Source organism: Carassius carassius, chromosome 17 (genome assembly GCF_963082965.1).
Source record: "Carassius carassius chromosome 17, fCarCar2.1, whole genome shotgun sequence".
Classification (NCBI taxonomy): Eukaryota; Metazoa; Chordata; class Actinopteri; order Cypriniformes; family Cyprinidae; genus Carassius; species Carassius carassius.
The window spans coordinates 25,406,957-25,430,584 of record NC_081771.1 but is presented as its reverse complement, the minus strand read 5'-3'; the positions used below and the strand labels follow the sequence as shown (position 1 = coordinate 25,430,584).

Here is a 23,628-nt window from a genome sequence, read left to right as displayed (position 1 = left end):
CCAAAAATTGTTTGATATAAAATGTTGATATCACTTGTTCAGTCAAAGTCCATACGTATTGTATTCCCTGCAAATAAGATTTGACATAGGCCTATCCGTGCCAAAAGTCACATTAAATATATTAAAAGGGCTCATTGCCTTTTTAATTTTTAAGATCATCAGTAAAAAAAAAAAAAAAAAAAAAAAAGTGATATGCCATCTAGAGGCAGGAACGCTGAAATTCAGGGCGTTATTTATTTTATTATTATTATTATTCAAATTTATTTGAAAAGGGACCATGTACAATTTTGACATAAATGTTTCCATTTTATGCATTGTACCTAATTTTGCCAATGGCTTGTTTTCATCCGCAGTCCCTTGGCAGGTAATCGTAGTCACAGATAGATAAACATAAGAACAAAACAACAAACACATATAATACAGTAATACTTATTCACATCCCATCAGAGGCTGAAAAGAACAGTAAAAATAACGTTCAGTTTAGCCACAACTGCATCAGTGTTTACAGATTTGAGTTGATTTTAAATGAGATTGTAGTTTTAATTTAAACATGTCAATAGATGTGCACATACCTTATGTCTTCTGGTAGAGTGTTCCAGTGAATAATAGCTTTGACTGAGAAAGATGATAACCCAAAGGCAGAATGTCGAAAAGCAACAACACAATCACTAGCAGATGATGATCTTGTAGACCTTACAGAGACTGTAGAGTGAAAATACACAAAATCATGAATTGTAAAAGGTGCCAAACCATTTAAAATCATATATACCATACACAAATTTGAGAAAAGTCTAAAATTGTCAAAAGCTCAAAATTTTTTCATTTTCTATCTGCACCGGAAGAAAACACATTCATTTTAGAAAAATAAATCCCTTTTGTTTTACTAGTGTTCAATGTAAGACACGATTGCTCTAACCACTGTATAATACTTTCCATAGCAACATTTAACTTTTCATATGCTAACTCTGCTGTTCTCGCATGTGCAAAAATAACAGTATCATCAGCATACATTTGCACTTGTATCCCTTTACAATACTGCGGAAGATCGTTAATGCATAAACTAAATAAGAAAGGGCCTAGTATTGATCCTTGGGGTACACCCATGGTACAGTTTAAGTTATTGGAGTGAACCCCTTTAAGTTTTACACATTGCTGTTTATTTAATAAATATGAGGAGATCTAAAAATATAGAACCAACTGTACCACATTTGTCAAGTTTAGATTTTATTTGTTCTGTTAAATGTAAAGTAGCGGTTACAGAAGAATGATTTACTCTGAAACCAATTGCATACAGTATAAACCAACCTTAGCCATATTAAGATAAGATGTCAGTTGTTCAAGAACTACCTTTTCTGCAACCTTTGAGACTACTGGTAATATACTGATTGGTTGCTTACCTCAAAATGATCCCCAGATTTAAAAATAGAAGAAACAATGGCTTGCTTCCTTGCAGTAGAAAAAAACACTATTTTCAAATGATAAATTAATTAAAGTGTTAACTAAAGTGTCTTTATGAGTTTTGAGAAACTTAAGTGTCAAACTGATGAACATCCCTACATTTAGTGTTTCTTAATGAGCTGATAACTTTATTAACCTGTGTTTCATTAGTCATGGCTAGGTTAAAACCTTGGCTGTCATTATCAGACGGTATAATAAATTTTCCCCTAGTTCATTAACAGAATTAATAAAATATTATTAAAAACAGTAGCGATGGAATAATCATCTAGAATTTTCCTTATTCCAAATTTAATTACGTATAATGTTCCACTTCCACATGAATACATTGTTTAGTTAATTATATTAATAATAATGAAAGTCACAAATTTTTTTTTTTGTTGTGGCCTTACAATATATATCTCTCGTGTCCTTCAACAATGTAATTGCTTTAACTTTTTAATTGCCAATGGCAGCTTTGATCTTTTACAGTCTGTTCTACTCTATTTTTATTCTGTTACATTGTGGTCACGCCTTTTTATAAATTTTCTATATTTTCTAATGTCGCTTTCTGAAAAGATATGAGTTCTGTGAGGTCAAGAGGATATCAGGATTAAATTGCTTTTCTAAGTTTGAGCCCTGTAAACTTTTACATAGCATTATTCATGTCTAATAGTAGCTTGATATGGTACAGTGCAGTCTTTTTGACACATTTAAAATCACAGAAATTTACAATTAAATCAGCTTTTTAAAATGCATGTGTTTTATTGTCATCTTACTGTGGTATGACAATGACCTTCATAATGCCAATAAACCAATGGTTCCAAGAAGTATAAAATTAATAAAAACAAATATGACACAGTTTCAAAATGACCATTTATTTTTTCTTCTTTTCTTTTTTGTAAAATAACTTAAATACTGCTTGATTTGCCTTTTACACAATTATATTCCATAAAACAAATTTTTTCTTTCAAATTTGTTATAAATTAAAATGATATGCATGCGATTTTGCATTTCCATCTTTAATTTTCAACTTTCACAAAAAAAGGAAAAATTGACATTTTTATTCTTTTATCTGGAGCTCAGATGAAGCTGCTGTGAAATGGGAGAGGGCAGGAGGATGGGAAGGGATGAACAACATTCCGGTTTTACAGAGAAGTTCCATCTGATTGTCTCAGGCAGCAAATTCATAGATTTTTTTTTTTTTTTAGTCAAATGGGCATCGACTGCCAAATTCCTCATGTTCATTCATCCTCATTATATAATTAACAGAGAAGCATGCGAATAGACAAATGCATACAGAATGTACTCGTTGCAGTTCTCAGTTTTCCCGAGTTGATTTTTTTCTTTAAAATGTATTCTTTTGAAAATGCACAAACTAGCATAAATCAAGAAGGCGAGAATATGCAGCCAAGGAAATTCATGGTGTGCCAAGGCCTTGGGTCTGTAAGTTTCAGGTCCAGGTCTGAACTTCTTCCATATGTTGAGGATCTATTCGTCCTCTGGCAGTCCCTTTCACACTGAAAACGTATAAGTAGTAGAAGAACAACACTTCAGGGGTCGGTTTAGTCTGTAGCTTTTGAGATGTGGCGAGCCACCCCGGAGATCACTGTATATCTGCAGAGGTGAACCAGACGGCAGCAGCTCCAGTTGGCAGGGTGCCTGTCACTCCTAAAGAATCAGAACTAAATCGACCTGTTCATACTAGAGTTACATGTAGTGCTGAGAAAAATATTATTTTTTTAATAGAGCACCCTTGAGAGCTATTTAAATTACAATGTACCAAAAGTGCCTTAATTTCAGCTTCTAAATGATGAAAACTAATTATAAGATGTCAATGCTTGCTAACTCTATTGAGGAGTAGATCACAGTAACACTTTTGTTCAGCATTCCTATGTTATGCATTTCTTTAAGCTGTCTTCCTAACTAGAAAATAATGCCTGGTAAGAAATGAGTCCATGGGCTAGAATGCAGTGCACCATGCTAACCTGCACAGATGATTGGCTGGCTGTGGCTGAATTTAAGATTCCTGCTGTTTACGGTGGAAGTTATGTGGAAATTCCACCGCCTAGGATTTCGAGGCTTTGGAAAAATCCAAGATCATTATATTTAAGATTCTGTTTCTGTAAGAAAAGACAGCTGGCAGTAGGTTTGTGTTAAGTTATTGAAATGTTCTAGCTTGTCAGCCACTTTCTCTGGGCTTGCTTATGGGCAATGATCAGAGCATCATCCTATGTCTGCTCAAGTTTTGCACTAATGACAGGGAAAGCATGCGGCCAGGTAACATGCTGGCAATAATGACAAAGACTAACCTTGTTCAGTTCTCAGGAACCCTTTACAACTGTCTGATTCTCGGCCATTGCTAGCTTCACAGAATATTTGCTTTTAAGGAGCAACCAATCATTCATTTTTAATAAATGGTTGCTTGGTAGAAGTAAAACCTGCCCTTTTGCAACACAATCGACAAAAAAATAAAAATCAACAAGCATATTAACATGTGAAAGCATAACAGCTGTAACGTTTCATTTCGAAAAGTTTCCTTTTCCCAGGCAGACAAGATGAGCCTTGTATAAGCAGACGGAAATGCAGGCTTTGGTCAGATGGCGAAGGTTCAGGAGGGGTTAAACAGTTCCTACTTTGTAACTCAAGAGACCCTAACAAAACGAAAATGTAATGGAAGATGTATACAATTCTGGACAGAAGCCATCTTGGCTCGGTGGCTCTGTGGCTCAGGCTTGGAGGACGAAACGGGGCAGAGTGGCTCAGAGCCGGTGTCGTGAGTCCTGGCTGTAGCTGCCTGGGGAACTGCGGTTGCGGTGGGGCTTGTAGGTGTCCTGGTAGGGGTCCTGGTAGCCCTGCTGCTCTTCCATGTAGTATTGGTCTCGACCGCTGCCTCCATGCTGTGATCCAGAAGAGCCCCGATTCCGTCCCTTGTGCGCTCGTTCGTTGTGGTAGTTCTCGTCTGAGGTCATCAGGTTGCGCCGTTCGTTGGGGGTGGAGTGGTCCCCGGTGTGGTTGGCATGCCGTGTTTTTTGCCCCTGTTGGTTCTGATGCATAAGTACCACATAAAGTAAGAGCCTGCACGAGTTTTAATGTAAGCACTACCATTTTTTTGTTAACATTTTAGTATAGGGACCAATTCTCACTATTAACTAGTTGCTTATTAGCTTGCCTATTTTAACATATTCACTGTTTAGTACTTATAAAGCACATGTTCTGCATGACCATATACTATATCCCTAATCCTAACCAATACCTGAACTTAACAACTAAGCAGCAAATTAGGAGTTTATTGAGGCAAAATTCATAGTTAATGGTTTGTTAATAACGAGAATTGGATCTTAAAATAAAGTCTAACCTTTTCTTGCAAAGGAAAATTTTAGCAAGAGAGCATTAAATTGGTCAAAAGTAACAGTAAAGACATATGTAATGTTACAAAAGATTTCTATTTCAAATAAATGTTTTTCTTTTCTTCAATAAATAACCCTGAAATAAATACTGTATTGCTGAAAATTCAGCTTTGCCATCACAGGAATACATTTCAGTTTAAAATAAATAAAAACAGAATACAGTTATTTGAGTAATAATATTTGATAATATTACTGTTTGAAACACATTTTTGATCATACAAATGAAGCCTTGATGAGCATAAGAGACTTCTTTCAAAAACATAAAAAAAGTTTGGAAATGACTTTTAAACAGTAATATGTACATGTATTAAACACTACTGTTCAAAAGTTTGGGATCAGCAAGATTTTTGATGTTTTCAGTGTCTTACACTCATCAGGGCTGCATGTATTTGATAAAAATACAGTAGAAAAGTAATATTGAGATATATTATTAAAATTATTTTTCTAAAAAATATAATTTATTCCAATAGTGGAAAGGCTGAATTTTCATCAGCCATTACTCCAGTCTTCAGTGTCACATGCATCATTCAGAAATAACTTATTATCAATGTTGGAAAGTTTTATTAGGTGATTTAGCTTTATACATTTAGAAGAATTTGGAACAAATATCTTGGCATTGATTGAAAAATCTATAAACACCTTATAAATACCTATAAGTGTAGAGTGTGTATGACTTCGCACCTGCAAGCCAGATATAGCAGACGTAGTGTAAGGGGCCAAGGCAGCGGGGCCGAGGTTGCTGCCCAGCAGAGGGTTGAGTGGGGTACTGCTGGAGGTGTGGGTTGCTTTCCAGTATGCCTCAAGATACTCAGCCAGGTGTTCACATGCGTCTTCCAATTGATTCTCATCCAAGATGATGTCAAACATCTCCTATTAAAGAAGAATACCCCACACAAACACATAAGACTATGTTGAAAGAGCGCAAAACTGGAATAATTTCTGTAGTTTTCTTTCACAGGTGTGTTGATGTTTGTATGTATGAGAAGACGCACCGGAGGACACTGTGCTAGTTTATCTGCGGCTACGAGCTGTACATTGAGGTGTTTACTCTGTGACTTTCCTCTAGATTTGATGAGCCGCTGGAGGACCTACAGCACAGAAGAGTTGGTTACAAGGCAAGAGCAATCAGATTTTGATTGGTCTTTCTCTAATGAAACACTCAAACCATGACACAAGCGTCTCTGAAAGTCACACCTTTGGCGAGGACACTTTGACATGGACGATAATGGGTGCTAGTGAAGTCTTCAGCAGCTGAGCAGGATGGTTGATGGTGTCTGCGTCCAACACAACCAGCTGGAGCGAGCGAGCTAGTTCAAATATCCGCTCAATCTCACTCTGTACCTCAGCTGTACATGTATATCACATAGAGAGTTATCAGTCTACAGTTCGCACACTAATAAAACAAAAACAATCAGGACTTGGAAATGATTGATATTGCATTTAATGGCAGTATGACAGATCGAAGGAATATTCTAGGTTAAATACAAACAGTTTCCAAAAAACTCGTCATAGTTGAAGTTTCTCAGGCATAGCTACTTCTAATTTCTTCTTTTAAAAAACAAAAAACAAAACCCTTCAGAAAATACCAGAAGCCGTGCCAACTAAACATGGCTCTTTCCACATATTTTCATTTACATCAATATATTTTTTCAATTTCACATTTTCTTTTCTGTTTAAACCTTCCAGTACACTTACACTTAGAACCACAGACTTCGTAATGCATCCCTGTACCGATGGATTTACTTGAATTTATAAACTGAGGAACAAGTCAAAATGGTTTTCTGTGGTAACTGATTACATGTCTCAGGCGACAGAACTTGAATTTAACATGGTATATTTCTTTTTAATAACCCTCTTTGAGGCATGTTTTGGCTCTCTCTGTGTCTTACCAAGGCTGGATCTGGTATTTGAGCGCTCAATAATGGCTCTCTTGCTGGGATTGTTAAGCACTGATCTCTTCGCCAGTGATATATCTGCCGTCACACGCGTGATAGTTATCCTAGGACAATAAATATAACAATATACAAATAACCTGTAGTTAGCTACAGTGAAAATCTTTCATTATAACATATAAGCCACCCTGTCTTCTTTATAACAAATTAGTCTATATTATAAATTTCTCTGTGTTGTTCAGGAACATGATGAAATGACAGTGTAATCCTATATAAACCACTTTTGTAACTTACCTGCCATCAAACCGGTGTTTCAAGAAGTCAAAAAGAGCTTTCTGCATCATATCAGTGACCTGTACAAAAGATATAAAGTGAATTTGAATGTGATTTAGAATGACTAAAATGGGGTTAATAGTGTATTTATATCACTTCACATGATACATTTATACAATTCATACTTTAAACAACATTTAAACAATAATATTCGATCTATTCTTAAACAATATTTATGTTTGTTTATTAGGGTACTGTGCTGTACCTTAGCAACATGTTAAGTCCTGCCTCATCGACTCATAAACTTACTTAGCCTCACTGTAATTTATATACAAAGCAGCTGCATAAATAAATGAAATACTTACAAAAAATAAATAAAAATAAAATCTGCATCTAGTTATGCCCTATAAATTGCCAAGTAACTTGTTTTCTTCATTTATTTTCTCTGCTTTACTGTCTTGCCTCGTCTTTGTCTCTTGTATGCCTTCATTTTTTTCCTCTCACCGATCCCTTCCCTCCATCACTGTTCTTGTTCTTCTCTCCCTTTTCTGTCTCTTTCTAATTTCAAACCGTGCTCTACTTTCTAGCACTGACGTCTCTTGGACCCCGGAAGGTTGTTGCCGTGGTAACGGAACGGCGGAGAGGGGGAGTATGTTTTTGTTTTCTCTGTGTGAAGAGACTGGAATAGATATTATATTTTGCTGGTATCAAAAACCCAAAATGTGCACACACAGACACGCAGCCAGTCATAAACAAAGAACGCCAGCTCTATGGCCTTGAAGGAGGAATTTTCTGTTCAATGTTATTTTATGATGAACTCGCTGATTCACCTGTAAAAACACTCCAGATCGTTCTTTGACAAAAGTGTTTTTCTGTCAGAAAACCAAGAACCCAGGTTTGATGATGGTACGCCTCCACATCATTTGAGAGAACCCACCTCATATCCTTTCAGCGATGGACCAACCAGCACCACAGGCCTCATGGAAGGCACAACATCATAGGGAGTCACATGTTCAGTCTGCAGATGAGATCATAGGTAAATAACAAAAGCACAGCATAGTCAAAGTATGTCACAATGAGTGACATTTTGAAGAATAAGAAGAGAGTGTAAAGACAAATTTGTGTTAAGGACAGTGGTGGCAGAAATCTCTCTCTTCAGTGACTGGACAGGAAGGTAAGGTGATGATTCTTCCATCCACACTTACCACTTTCTGTTTCTGCTTGCCTGTAAAAAGAGGAAAAAGAAGGGAAGTCAGAATAAAGCATCATCAAGTTCTTCAAATGTGAGAAAGCCGTTCAAGTCATTCATGGTCCACTGCCCCATGCTCACAACAAGCTGCTTGTTTGATCTTTAGCCTTACGCAGGACAGTGTTGCAGTAAAATCATCCACTGATGAATTGCCTACGATTCCGTTTTTTCGGGGGGGGGGGGGGGGGACTCCTGTAACCCCACCCCCATCTCATAAAGCCCCACCCCCAACAGCTCATTGGCTCACCTGATGACATCACATCCCCCAAACTGGAGGAGGAGCTTCCACTGGACTTACTAAAGAAATGAGCAGACAAACAGAAACAGAGACAGAACATTTTTAGTCATTGTGTCTACACACACAAGTGGACTACTCTCTAAATCTCTATATTTTATACTAAAATCTCTTATAACTAATGAAGAAAACCTGGTCTGACCCACACTGATTCTATGTCAATGTCCATGAATTGATGCTGCATGAAAAATTGTTATCGATAGTCACCTGGGTTTGAGGGTCAGTCATCCGATTTCAAACTGCGAGCTGGTGTCACCTAACTTACCCAGTTTTCAACAAATCAAATGTCAAACAATCTCAAAATTCCATACTATTGGATCATTTCAGGTTTAAAGTAAATTGTCTCATAATTTGATACTGGGCCTCTCATCTGGTAGTCTCAGCCTCAGACCCATAGACCATTTGAAGAATATTACTAAAATGACAAGAGCTCTTCAAAATAGTAAGCTCAAATCTAATTGGTTTCCTAGTAGTTTCAAACATTTTTATAAGTCTACCCGGAAAAAGAGGCTTGTTTATATAGTGTAGTACCAGGCTGCTACAATCAACAAAGCACTTGAATCTTTGAAACATATTCAGCTGAGACACTATAAACAAACTAAACTAAACTAATCTAAAAAACACAGTGTAAGTGGATGGTTCTTGGCCAGAATAAACTGCACTGTGGACTTGACTTCAATTCTCAAAAGTCTGGCTCTGGTTCTGCATTTCTGTAGCTAAGACATGGTGATAATGAGCAGCATTGAATGTACAGTGAACTGTGATAAATGTTCAATCTAGGGACAAATTTAAGTCACAATGCTTCTGGCCAAGATAACAGGCCTGACTTCATAAAGTAACAGGCAACTGGAGAAAAAAAACAACAAAGGGTAAAATTCAGAGTGAAACTGAAATGCAAAACCACCATACCTTCTGGGTTTAATCTGGGACTTCCTCTAACTTCAAGCAATGCCATGCTCACAGTGTCAAAAGTCAATTTTCTTAATAAATCCATCTCTGTTCTTGAAACCCACTACCCTTTTTAATGTTGAAATTGAATATTTTAATCTTTCCAAAGCTTTTTCAAAATGTATATTGTATCCTCTAAGACTTAATATTATAAAAAAGCTATAGTTTCTGTTGTATCTATAGAACAGCAACTATAGAGCATTTGGTTTTCTACACATGGAAATGGCATCCAAAACTACTTTTTATAAATGGATAAAAATTGTATAATATAAAAATAGCCTAAAAATATGTAGTAGCGCACATTTTTGGAAAACTATCCAAGATTTCATTGCCAGGTTTATAAACTGACAGAATATTAATGACTAAGGTTATGGAAAATCAAATGCTCCATTCACCTAGGTAAGTATGTTCTCTGTCTGCTTACCCTTGTACACGACTTTTCTTCTGTTCCAGCTGTGCTCTGATATTCTCCAGCTTTAGTGGACTGGGGATAAAACCAATCTCACAGCCTTCTTTCACCAGCCTCCCAATCCACCAGTCATTATTAAACTTCTGCATACGGAGCACAGAAAAGCACAAAAGAAATAAAATCTGGGAAAACTTTGTCCCCTCTTAGCATTTTTCTGTATTCAAAGTCATCAGTGAATCTGAATCAGCAGTGACCTGTTCACTAATGGGCCAGCAGGCCACAGTACCTCTTTGATGTGCAGGAAGTCTTTCGCATCAAATGAGATGGCAGTTCCTGGCACAGGCACATCTTCATCCAGCGCACCACAGTAACTGACATTTGTTTTCACGGCAAAGGCAACTGCTTTGGCCTGGAAGTTGATGTTTTTTTAATAATAATAATTAAAAAAATTCTAAATAAATTTTCACTTAATGTACACCTTATTCTAGTCCACCTCATTGACTCAGTTTAGTGGATATAAAACAAATGTGACCCTGGACCACAAAACCAGTCTTAAGTCGCTGGGGTTTATTTTTTAGCAATAGCCAAAAAAACATTGTATGGGTCGAAATTATTGACTTTTCTTTTATGCCAAAAATCATTATGATATTATGTAAAGATCATGTTCGATAAAGATATTTTGTAAATTTCCTACCGTAAATATCAAAACTTAATTTTTTATTAGTAATATGTATTGCTAAGAATTCATTTGGACAACTTCAAAGGCAATTTTCTGAGTTTTCAGATTTTTTGCACCCTCAGATTCCAGATTTTCGAATAGTTGTATTTCGGCAAAATATTGTCCTATCCTAAAAAACCATACATCAATGGAAAGCTTATTTATTCAGCTTTGAATACATTTCAAAATTCAAAATTCAAAATTCAAACTTCTCAGTTTTAAAAAGTTGACATTTAAGACTAGTTTTGTTATCCAGGGTCACAAATAGGGTAGACATCTGAATTTTAGATTCAGTTGTACTCATTTTTATAAATTTTACTCAAATCATAAGTGTAATCATAATCTGCACTCTCCACACTTTTATAGCTGTGTCCAAACTGTTATACTAGATCTTCGGTAACACTTTACTAAAAGTGTTTTAATAAAGCCTTTATATATAATGTATAACAAAGAGTTATTAAAGGGTATAATGCATTATTATTCATAATGTGCACTGTAAAACATTATTTCTTGTCGTAAATAATTATATCCAAATTTAAAATGCACAGTACAACAATGAACTGATAAGTGTTATAATGTTTTAATTGTGGTTTCAGTTATTCATGAGATTTTATAATAAATTATAAGGTGAATTACAAGGCATAATTAATACATTAAATACTTTTATAATGCATTATACATAAGTGTTACCGGAACTTTCATTTATGCTTCAACAATAAAAAACTAATTAGGAAAAATAACTGTTGTAAATAATATGAGTGAAGAACGATGCATATAATACGATGCATATTTTTTAAATAAAAAAAACACTACTACAATATCAAATAAGATTAATAGACACATTATCGCTTTATTACTGCACAAATAATAATTTATATCAAAATGTGTAAGGCTATTATGCTTATGATCTTAAAATGAAATGTAACCTGCTACATACCAGTAAATAAGCAATGTATACTGTTGTGTACTGAAGTATATGTTGAATATTATAAGCACCGTATACTTTAGTAATATGTATTAAGTGTGATTTGTTTCAGCTCTGACCTTTGCCCTCTCCAGCTGCAGTGCAGCCTGTTGTTCTCCTTCCTGCCGGCCCTGACTACCCCCCTCCGGCCTCTCCTCCTCCAACGACACATCTGAATCAGACGGCTTGCTAGTGTAGGAATCAGCTGAACCCTGCGAACAGATAGCACACACTACATTATTTACATGCATGCAGTCTGGTCATGGCTTTTAAAAGAGGTGAGTCATAAAAATGGCATTTTTCTTGTTCGGCCCAATCAGAACAGTTACTAAAACCACAAAAATGGCTTGTTCCTAAATTTCAGCACATAAACATATGACCTCTGGCATGTCATTATTTATTCAATATTGAAATACTTGGCACGTCCTGATGAATGGCAGACTAAAAAAAAAAACACTATGTGGAACAATACAAAAGTCTTACAGGTGGACAATCAGAAGCTGTTAAATATATATAAATATATATAAATATATATATATATATATATATATATATATATATATATATATATATATATATATATATATATACACACACAGTACAGACCAAAAGTTTGGAAACGTTACTATTTTTAATGTTTTTGAAAGAAGTTTCTTCTGCTCATCAAGCCTGCATTTATTTGATCAAAAATACAGAAAAAAATGTAATATTGTGATATATTATTACAATTTAAAATAATTGTTTTTAAATGTATTATACTTTAAATTATCATTTATTTCTGTGATGCAAAGCTGAATTTTTAGGATCATTAGCACATGATCCTTTAGAAATCATTCTAATATGATGATTCATTATCAAAGTTGGAAACAGTTCTGCTGCTTAATATTTTTTCAGAACATGTGATACTTTTTTAGGATACTTTGATGAATAAAAAGTAAAAAAAAAAAAAAAAAAAAAAAAAAAAAGAAGCTATGTTTTGAAATTCTGGTTATTTTGTAATAACAATATACACTACTGGTCAGTAATTTGGGGTCAGTAATTTTTTTTTCTTTCTTTTTTTAAATAAAATCAATACTTTTATTCAGCAAGGATGTGTTAAATTGATTAAAAGTGATAGTAAATATAGAAATAAGAAAATATATTATTAGAATATATATTATTAGAATTTTTTTTATTTTGAATAAAATGCAGTTCTTTTTAACCTTTTATTCATCAAATATATTAGACAGCAGAACTGTTGCCAACACTCATAATAAATCAGAATATTAGAATGATTTCTAAATGATCATGTGATAGACTGGATGTTACATGTGACACTGAAGGCTGGAGTAATGATGCTGAAAATTCAGCTTTGCATCACAGGAATAAATTATTATTTTTAAAAGTATATTCAAATAGAAAACTATTATTTTAAGTTGTAATAATATTTCACAATATTACTGTTTTTTCTGTATTTTTAATAAAATAAATGCAGGCTTGATGAGCAGAAGAAACTTCTTTCAAAAACATTAAAAATAGTAATGTTTCCAAACTTTTGTTCTGTACTGTATATATATATATATATATATATATATATATATATATATATATATATATATATGTGTATATATATATATGTATTTTTTTTTAATAGTAAATGTAAAGTCAATGTGTAAAAATATACATTATTTTAACATTTACCTTTAGCAGAGGGACTTTCCAGCGACATTTACCTTTAGCAGATTTACTTTTTAAGTGACTTACAAATGAGGACAATAGACGCAATCAAAACTGTGCAAATGACAAATCTGTACACACAGAAAGGTATATATATATTAGATATATAAAAATAAATAGATATATAAAAATAGAAAGCTAGTGTTTTTTATGAAAAAGAAGGTAAATAGATAAAGTAGAATTCAAATAGTATGGAAAGTGCTAGAGTTAGAGGGTCAAATAAAGAAGGAACAGACGTATTTTTAGTCGTTTCTTGAAGATGGCTTAGGACTCAGCTGCTTGGATTGAGTTGGGCAGGTAATTTTACCAGGAGGGAACAGTTAATGAAAAAGTCAGTGAAAGTGACTTTATGCCTGTGGCACAATAATGCATCATTCACGTGCAGAACGCAAGCTTCTAGAGGGCACATTACTCTGAAGTAATGAATTTAGGGTAAAGAGGTGAAAAGCCAGTGGTTTTTTTGTAGGCAAACATTAATGCCTTGAATTTTATGCGAGCAGCTACTGGTAGCCACTGCAAACTGATGAACAGAGGTGTGACGTGTGTTTCTTTTCAGCTCATTAAAGATTAATCTACAGCGGCATTTTGGATCAATTGTAGAGGTATGATAGAAGTGGCAGGAAGACCTGCCAAGAGAGCATTGCAATAGTCCAGCCTGGATATAGAAAGAGCTTGAACAAGGAGGTGATGCATGTTTTGAAAGAAAGGGCATGATCATCCTAAAGTTGTATAAAGCAAATCTGCAGGACTGGGCAGTTTCAGCAATGTGTTCTGAGAAATTCAGCTTATCAATAATCACAACTCCAAGGTTTCTATGTATTTTTGAAGAAGTTATGGTTGATGAGCCTTAATGGATGGTTAGTTGAAACCACAAGCAGTTCTGTCTCAGCCAGGTTGAGCTGAAGGTGATGGTCCATTATCCTACAAGAAATGTAGGTAAGACATGCTGAGATGCGAGCAGCTATCAATCGGATCATCAGGATGGAATGAGAGGTAGAGTTGAGTGTCATTAACATAGCAGTGGTATGAAAAGCCATGTTTCTGAATGAAAGAACCTAGTGATGCCATGTAGACAGAGAAGAGAAGTGGTCCAAGAACTGAGCCCTGAGGCACCCCAGTACCTAGATGTTGTGACTAGGACACCTCACCTCTCCAAGATTGCTTGAAGGACCTATCTGAGAGGTAAGACTCAAACCACTGGTGTGCGGTTCCTGAGAAGCCATTTTCCAATAGGGTTGACATGATAATCTGGTGGTTCACTGTTTCAAAAGCAGCGGACAGATCCAACAAGATAAGTATAGAAGATTTGGTAGCTGCTCTTGCCAGACTTAGGGCTTCAACAACATTTTTGTTTTCATAGTTTTCACTGGTAAGTTCTGGGAACCACAGCTGCAGAGATACATGCTTCTTAAGCAAACAGAGAAATACACATGTGAGCTACATTAGACAGTCTTTAAAAACAACAAAACAACAGATACATTTACTAGGTAATAAACTACGTAATAATTTACATTTGTTTCATAAGTAATTTTTTTTTATTAAACTTTGTTATTGAGTGCAAAATGAATATGATCATGTAAAATGTTACTCAGTATTTTATGGATGAAGTCATCACATATTTTCATATACAGAATAATTGATTTACAACATTCACAGTGTAACCAACATATCAAAATGATTTGGACTGTGATACATCTCACCATGAATCAGATTCTCACCTTGAGGCATCTGCCACTGTCTGAGACAAATATAAAAATACTGAATCCTAAAATGGAGTAACAGGCTATGAAACTTACATATCTTAAAAATCAACTGCAGCCATTTTGAAACCAATTATCTTAAAGCAAAATTATTAAATATGTGTAATTATGAGCTTCCATCACTTTTTTTTTTTTGCCATAGATTCACTTCAATGTCTCTATCATCAAAATTTTCTATCATCCATCAGTTGTGAGCGAAGTTCATAAACTACTCCAAATAGTAAAAATATTTAATTTACAGTACAAATACCCCCCCCCCCCAAAAAAAGAGCCCAGAAACACTCAAGCATCAACATATCTAGATTTCCTTTAAGCATACATACCTTCACTGCTTGTTTCTCAGGACCATGAAAAACTTCACAATACACAATCTGAACATTTTCACCTGAAATCTCCATAAAGTCCTCAGAAGGCTCCATCATGTTCAAGAGAAGCACCTGATCCCTATCAGCTCAATTAAAACATATACAGTACGGTATTCACACTTTCCCCTTTTAAGATAGTAAAGAAGATCCAACCAGCAACTTCATTGTCCTCTAATTAATGAGAGATCTGCTCAAAGTGAAGTGAAGCTAGGAAGCTGTATTCTGTTAATCCAATTTGGAAACAACATTAGCTCAAGTCAGTTAAAAGAATGATTGGGTCAATATCGCATTAGAGAGAAAGGAAGAGAGAGAGCAAAAAAGCCTTGCAGTCGGCTAAAAAATTTCAACACGCTGCCTATGGCGAAACACTTTTTCCCTTAAGGCAGCCGCTCCACACAAGCTTACTTCAGCAGGGACCCAATTGAGGCCAGTGAGTCCAATCACAAAACGCCTGATTCGGGAAACAAAAAATGCACAAGTTTGCTTATCTTTCACTGCAGAAGTGATGACTGATCAAAAAAAAAAAAAAAAAAATTCAAATGAATGGATTTCAACCTTGATTTTGACGAGATAACAGTCTTTTTGCTGAAGAATGACTTTGGAGGGCCTTTAAAGATTCATATATAATGACATAAAGACAGACAATGGCCCAAAATAAAGTCAAATAGATATTTTCTCATTAACCAAATTAAGCTTTTATTAAGCTTAGAAGGTTTACAGCCACAATTTTACTGGATTTGCAATGCAGAGTGCAATGAACGTGGTTTAAATGCATCTGTATTTTATTAGTAAATAAACAAATTCTCCCAGATCTCTATTTGAAAGAAGGCTATGTAGAATATATAAAACCAGTCATACATTATATTTCCCCCCCACCCCAGTATTTCTACTTCAAAATTTCACATTTAACTCTGTTACTAGCCGTTTCTTAGTAAATAACTGAAAAATGTATTAGCAATTTCTGCGTGAAAATTTTGACACCTGTGTTTGAACACAGACTACATGGTTAAACAACTTTTAGATGGAATGTCAATTATTAATAACAATAAACACAGTTTCTTAAATATTATATTTGTTGATTCATATTTTAAATTCTTTTATGTGCTTTACTTAAAAAGCTGTTGAAAAAAAACTGATTAAATATACAAACAACATAATATACCATATATTCATCCTCAAAAGTGATGGAACCCTATTATGGATTATGATGTGTATCTTAAATAAATGGTCTCTGTACATACAGAACATCGAAATAAATACATCTGATGAGAATTACAGGGGGTTCTAAGGGCCTCTAACTTATACACACACAATCCCTGATAGCTTTTCCAGACTTCTGGCTTGATTTCATTTTGAGGCATTCAAGTGGGGCACCTAAGCCATGTGACTCATTACATTCTACACATCAGCAAGAAACGGCTCTGCCCCTTAAACAGCCAGACAATAAATTAAGCATTACAATTTTACCTATATGATAACACCCTAAACAAATGCAACCTTAAAGAGATAAGGTAGGTCCTACAAAGAACAGAAAGCCACATATTATAATCCTTAAAAAAACTCCAACAGAAAAATGAATGAGAGGCGTGCTTTTTTTTCTGCTGTATATGCACTGTATGGAATAGGAGTGAATTTTCAATGGGAATGTGTGCTATTAACAACACATACTGAAAGACGTACACACACAAGCCTCTGATGAGCATCTCCCAGTAGTACACCCACGGAGATCGGTGGGCTGAATCGTAGAAATCATGGTACAAGGAGTCTTGCAGGCCCTGTGTGTGCAGCACAGCTGAGCCAGTGTTCAGCACACACACAGAAACATAAGAGCGCGCTCACGCACACACACACACATATAGCCAGTGGGAAAACACTATATATAGCCATAGCCAATTCTGATCACGAGAAAAATAACTCACCGCCTCCGAGTCTTCAAATCCATGCAGGTACAAATTGTCATACATGGAGGTTTGCTATTCCAAAGAGGTCCTCTTGAAGAATAGAGAAAAAAGAGAGGAGGTGGTGGTGGAGATGGAGAGAGAGGGGGAGGAGGAGGAGGAGGAGGAGGAGGAAGAGAAGGAGGGAGCCACCACCACAAAAAAAAAGACTCGATGGGGGGATGATGATCCCCTCGCTCCACAGAGGAAGAACAAGAAGAGAAAACGGGTGAGAGAAGCCTCACAAGAAAGAGAGGATGGAAAGAGAGAGAAAGAGAGAGAAAGCAGGCCTGTGCAGACGGCTCAGCCTGCAGGATGGAGTGGATCCCTCGTTCAGCCTCCAATTCTCTCACATCCTCAGGCAGGGAGAAGCTTCCCAACGGCTCACTGACGCGGACGTTTCATCATCTCTCAGCAACACGCTCATACACACACACTCACACGGCACGGCGCTGCTCCCCGCATCAGAGAGAGAGAGGGTTAGAGAGAGAAAAAGAGAGAGAGAGAACCCTTCCTCAATCTCAGGCTGATGACACAGTTGACCAGCTGCGTGCTGATTGGCTGAGCAGCCTTCAAGTCAGAGCTGCTGCTGACGTGTGTTCTCCTTGACTGTGGGCGCTGATGAGAGAGAGAGAGAGAGAGAGAGCCTCCCTCTGCCTCTTTCATTCTCTCTTTCTGTCTGTCATTTCATTCGAATGCAGTCAGTTTTTTCTCCATGATGTACCCCTTTATTTGCTGTGATGTTATTTTCATCACTGGTTAAATGCTTAGTTTATTTGTTTGTGTATTTTATTTTCCCCATCAAAAACATGTTTTTTTTTTCTTTACAAACATATATATTTTTTAGAATTGAACCAAATTTTAACATAACAAAAACAAATATTTAGGAAATACATAAATACCTAAATAACGTGTGTGTGTGTGTGTGTATATATATATATATATATATATATATATATATATATATATATATATATATATATATATATATATGTATGTATATATACACACATACACACACACACACACACACACACACATTTTGGATTGAAAATTAAATTCATTAGGCTTGATTTATATACAATATACAAATAATATAATGTAAGTAATAATAAAAAAAATTATTAAATATTTGATTATGTATAAATATATAATATATTTGAAATTGTATTTCCACTTTTATGAATATATGTTCTCACCATTTTAAATCTTACCACATTTTAACATAACATGAATAAAGTTTTAATACGTCTTTGTAAATATTATAAAATATGAATATATACAATAAATGAAATATATTGATATATAATGTATTATAAATATTATAAATAATAAGATTATATATAATATAATCAATATATTTTAAGTTTAATTATCACTTTTATTAACATACTTTCTAATAATTTTTTAATCCAACATATACATATATATATATATATATATATATATATATTAGGGGTGTAACGGTATGCAAAAATCATGGTCCGGTATGTACCTTGGTTTTAAAGTCACGGTTCGGTTCATTTTCGGTACAGTAAGGGAAAGAAATGCAAACATTAAACTGCAGGTTGTTTATTACTATAAACTTATTTTAACAATTTGTTTACAAACTTTTTAATAAAATATATAAAATAAAAAAAGAATAAGAAATACAATACTGCTGCAAAGTTCTCCACTAAATAAAATACTCTCAGTCTCAAACCAATATCATATAATAAAATACAATGAAAAACATAAATAAATAACTGATTACAGTGCAGCATTACCAATCCCAGCTTGTAGGCCTGCTCATATTTAAAAAATATATATAACTTTTCCCAAGTGTAAAGTTGCAGCATCAACAGTTTCAGTTTTTAGACCTGTTCAGATTTCGTTATTGCGTTGGACCAATCGGAATTAAGAACAAAGGTCTGTTTAAATGCCGACGGGAGCTGCGTTTGAATTACAATCGTTTTTTTTCCTAGTTGTAGTGATGTTCACACTCGCGTGATGCCTTTTGAAAACCTTAGGCCGGTGACACACTGGCATATTGCACCTGTCAAACATAGTCTATTTTGCCGTCAATACTGTTGACGGTGTCCTTTATCAGTAGGCTTTATATTTATGCTCAACATGAAGTATAGATATTGTTGTCGTAAAGAAAAAATCCTGATCTGTCGGCGGTCTCCCTCTATGTCACCCACAGTAGCAGCAGCGCGCCAGCGCCTCGTCAGGCACGATTTTGGTGTGTAAAGACACAGAAAACGCGAAGCAGCCGTCACACAACTGACACGCAGCAGAAACGCCACGTTCACGCCACGCAGCCAGTGTGTCACCGGCCTTAGAATCAGCTGCAGGGCGGGATTTGCGCTGAACGAGGAGACTTCCGCCACTTAATATGTTCGTTTGGAAACACGAAAATGTACCTATGTTCCGCACACAAAATATTGCATTCGGTCATTCGGTACACACGTGCACCGAATACACGTACCGTTACACCCCTAATATATATATATGTGTGTGTGTGTGTATAGTAATCAAAAGATTAACAACAGATTATAGTTAGAAATTATGCAAACACTTTACATTAAGGGTCTATTAGTGAGCGTTAGTTAATAAATTATCTAACATTAACTAACAATGTGAAATAAATTTGTTACAGTATTTAGTCATCTTTGTTAATGTTAGTTAATAAAATTACACCTGTTCGTTGTTAGTTCATGCTCGTGGAAGAAGTGGAAGAAGTGTTCCTGTGGCTCAGTGGTAGAGCAAAAGGTCGTGGGTTAGATTCCCAGGGAACACATGTTGGGTAAAAAATGTTGGATAAAAGCGTCTGCTAATTGCAAAAATTTAAAGGAAAGAAAAAGGTTATAGCAGAGACACAATTCAAGCATCACACTACGTCAAAGCCTATCTGAACAAAGCAATGAATAAGGACACAGAATGTGTCTGATTTTTAGTCCTTATTTTTAAGTGACTGGTCTTGAGGTAATAATTTAATTGAGCCAAAAAAGGGGTGAATCAATTTTGAATTGATCCTGTTTGAACCAAGCTTGATCACCGTCAGAAAAAGGCCATTTCTTTACCTGTCTCAGAATAAAACTGGTGGAGGTGGTGCTGCCATCAGACCTCTTCAGTCGACTACGCCTTGAATATGTTCCCCTGTTCACCTGTAGAGGGAGCAATGATGAAATCATGAATGAATTGCTTCAGACATGGTTGGCCATTGTTCATCCCTTTATAAAACACTTACAATACATAAATAATTTTAGATGGAAATATAGACTGAATGTCGCACAGAATTAGAAATAGGTAAAATATGACTAGACGTTACATTGTGTAGAAACATGGAAGTAATCCAAATGTGAGGTTGCCAGCAGATAAAACTGTGCAGTGTGCAGTGCATTAGTGACCATTAATGAGGAAGTTCTTTCGGTAATGAGAGCCACTTGCATCAATGTAAATTATCTGTGCAAATTTATTAATGGACTGATATAACAGTAGAAGCGGACCTCAAGTCATTCAGCTTGACATTACATAAAGATATTAATCCTTCTTTAAATTACCCCTGGGAAGAAAAGGAATACAGCTGTACAAACAACAGGAAGTTTGAAAGAACAAGAAAGAGAAGGAGAGAAATAGAGAGATGGGGGTGGATTGACAAAAAATAGTTACTACAGGGACACATTAATTAGCCAGGTCTGATTTGTTTCTATTTCTAAGTGTCTCTAGAGCTCTATAGTAGTGTTGATGATAGACAGAGAGCTTGTTCTTTTTAAAGTTTGTTTAATAGGGCCACCAAAAAGTGGGTCAGTGTGCTCAATTCACTGCATTAGGGTTGTTCTTTATGTAGTCAGGTGAGCTAGGTGAGTTTCCTTCATTGTTGGTGTCAGGACAAAAGAATTCTCGATATACTCAAATAATAATGCTAGCAAACTAGTTTTTTCTGCTTCAAATATTTCATGTGATTTGATAAAATTCACAGTAGTAAAAATCTCAGCGGTTTAATTCATTCAAGTACCCTTGACACCCCCATACAAACAACAAAATAGCAGAACCCACTAAAGAGTGTACTTCAAAGTAGTCTATACTGAACGTGCTTCATAATTTAAAACAGTTTTACCGAGAATACCAAGCAAACAATTATATTAATATCATAATAGCTATCTGTGTTTAGCTAAATAAAGTTAACCGACAAAATTAATGAAGTAAAATTGATGTCTTATCTTAAATCCTAACATGGTCACCTGAAATATAGGCGCTTGAATTCCTTCGCCGATCTTATTCCTGATATAAATGTGTCGAGACATCTCGGCCAGCACATCGGTCCAGATCGGGGGTTGCTGGCCTTCTGGCCCGGCCCAGTGGAAGTTTGGGGGGTTTCTGACGGCTTGATCCAGCTTCGGTGGTGTGTGTGTGTTTCCCCGCGCTCGTCAGGATCATAGACAGTAAAAGAAATCAGGATCCGCTGTGCTCTCGTGCATCAGAGGAGCCACAGACTTGCCACAGCTTCGTCACAGTGTGACAGGTGTCAGGTGCGCGCGCACCAGAGCACTGCGCGCTCGTGTGGTGGCAATGAACGACAGTTCATTGTTTTGGTTTGGATAAAACTTCGCTTAAAACAACAAATTAATCAAATTAATAACAATATAAAATTATTAAATAATAATAAAAACCTGAGAGAGCAGAAGTTAAAAAGCTGTTTTAAGTGAGGTAGGTGTTTTGTTACTCTGGTAATAAAACCAATACAAATTCGTTATGAGCTTATGGAACAGTAGCAGAATATAGTGACACCACGCTTTCTCCACACAGTGGCGCTATTGCTTGAACAAGCTAATAAATCCTATTATGTCAAACAATTTGATTCATTGTAACAGACGATCACAAATCAAATGCACATTTCGTCCTAAGCTCTATTGATGGCCTTTGGAAGCCGTTTAGAGCCGTTATGGGTGCAATATGAAAATCTTGCTCAACATTAGTGAATTTGAAATGGTAGAAATTGTAAAATATTTATATTATATATTTTTTATAATGCGTTGATCTTCAATATGTTTACTAGAAACACGGAGAGAAGTGGACAGCAGTGGCGGACTGGGACAGTAAATCAGGCCGGGAATTTGACACCACCCCAGGCCACCTCCGTTGCTGCAGTCACCACCACGCAATTCATGTGTCCACCAGACTGCTAAACTCTTTGGCTCTTTCAGTTGTTTGAATTGGGTGATACTTAAAAAAATAAATCAAAATCCTTAGACTGTGGACGGGTAAAATAATCAAATGAAGTATCAAAATATTATATATATATACAGAAATTGAATAAAGTAATATGTAAAACTGCATAGCATTTTGTACTATAAATGAAAGATAATTCTTCATTAAAGTTACAAAAGCTTTTTAATCAGGAGCAGTGACTGATTTATTTGTTGCTGCTGTTCGATTAATATAAAGACTGTCACTTTAAGAGAATGCACTGATACAGTGCTCGTATTAGTATTGAATACGAGTGAATGATTTGTCAGGTGTTTTTTTTATCGCTGTTTGTAATTGCTGTTATGCAGATTTTCTGTGCAGTTGTTTAATAATTAATTTATAATTAAATCCATAATTTCATGCATTCATCTATTAGAGGTACCACGTGGTAAAATGTGTATTTGATGTAATGTTATGTAAATTCATTTATGTTTCTTTAAATGTAAGGCGCGAGAATGCGTCACTTTAGCGGAAATGCCGAAATATATTGCATTGCCCCCATGGACTGATGAGGATTTTATTTATTATTATTATTATTATTATTAAAATGCTAAGTACGTGAAGCCTTGCAGTTGCAAACCCCGGTACAGTTGGTGGCGGTATGCACCTGAACAAGTTGGTTGCGACCCGCCAATAAAATGAGAGAGAGAGAGAGAGAGAGAGAGAGAGAGACTGATGAGGAGCGGACGCATAACGAGGCTCTGAAAGTCTAATTTAATTTTAAAATAAGTGTTGTCTCAAGTCAAACGGAGACGGCAAATAAGATTTAATTAAACATAGGACTCAAGAACCTCTTTTCATAAGCAGCCAAAGAGGTATTTGTTTCACATGTATATTTGTTTAATGTGCAGAAAGCATAATTTTGTGCATCTCATTTCTTTTAAGACTATATTGTACAATATGCTGATGTGTTTGTACTATGTTCATTTATGAATGCAGTTCTCACGGCGTGAACGAGACGAGCCAAATAATTAAAACGCCCGTTTTAAAGAACCGACCTGTGTCTGTGTGTTGTTGTGAAGAGAG

General features: G+C 35.5%; 1 protein-coding gene across 4 annotated transcripts; it reads right to left on the bottom strand.

Moving 5' to 3' along the window:
* Window positions 1–2,291: 2,291 nt before the first annotated feature.
* On the bottom strand, window positions 2,292–21,777 carry cacnb4b (calcium channel, voltage-dependent, beta 4b subunit). 4 transcript variants are annotated; one of them, XM_059571403.1, is made up of 14 exons: window positions 21,597–21,777; window positions 20,436–20,519; window positions 11,673–11,804; window positions 10,197–10,319; window positions 9,926–10,053; window positions 8,511–8,555; window positions 8,215–8,260; window positions 7,947–8,027; window positions 7,031–7,089; window positions 6,734–6,843; window positions 6,039–6,190; window positions 5,837–5,932; window positions 5,526–5,714; window positions 2,292–4,481 (listed from the first exon to the last, which is right to left on the bottom strand). In XM_059571403.1, the coding sequence occupies exons 1-14, from the start codon at window positions 21,657–21,659 to the stop codon at window positions 4,197–4,199; spliced, it is 1,593 nt and encodes a 530-aa protein (XP_059427386.1). In that variant the 5' UTR covers window positions 21,660–21,777; the 3' UTR covers window positions 2,292–4,196. The 4 variants fall into 4 exon arrangements, with proteins under 4 accessions (XP_059427386.1, XP_059427384.1, XP_059427387.1 ...); XM_059571401.1 differs by having other exon boundaries at window positions 8,215–8,234; window positions 8,506–8,555; window positions 21,597–21,776; XM_059571404.1 differs by lacking the exons at window positions 20,436–20,519; window positions 21,597–21,777 and adding an exon at window positions 17,353–17,901.
* Between the last annotated feature and the right edge of the window lie 1,851 nt (window positions 21,778–23,628).

Bases quoted from the DNA above. Each gene is read 5' to 3' on its own strand.
- cacnb4b (XM_059571403.1), bottom strand. From the start codon at position 21,659: ATGTCTCGACACATTTATATCAGGAATAAGATCGGCGAAGGAATTCAA. The intron at 20,520-21,596 runs GTGACCATGTTA...CTCCCTCTACAG, and splicing joins TTCAAGCGCCTATATTTCAG to GTGAACAGGGGAACATATTC. The intron at 5,715-5,836 runs GTGCGTCTTCTC...CTTCTTTAATAG, and splicing joins AACTAGCACAGTGTCCTCCG to GAGATGTTTGACATCATCTT.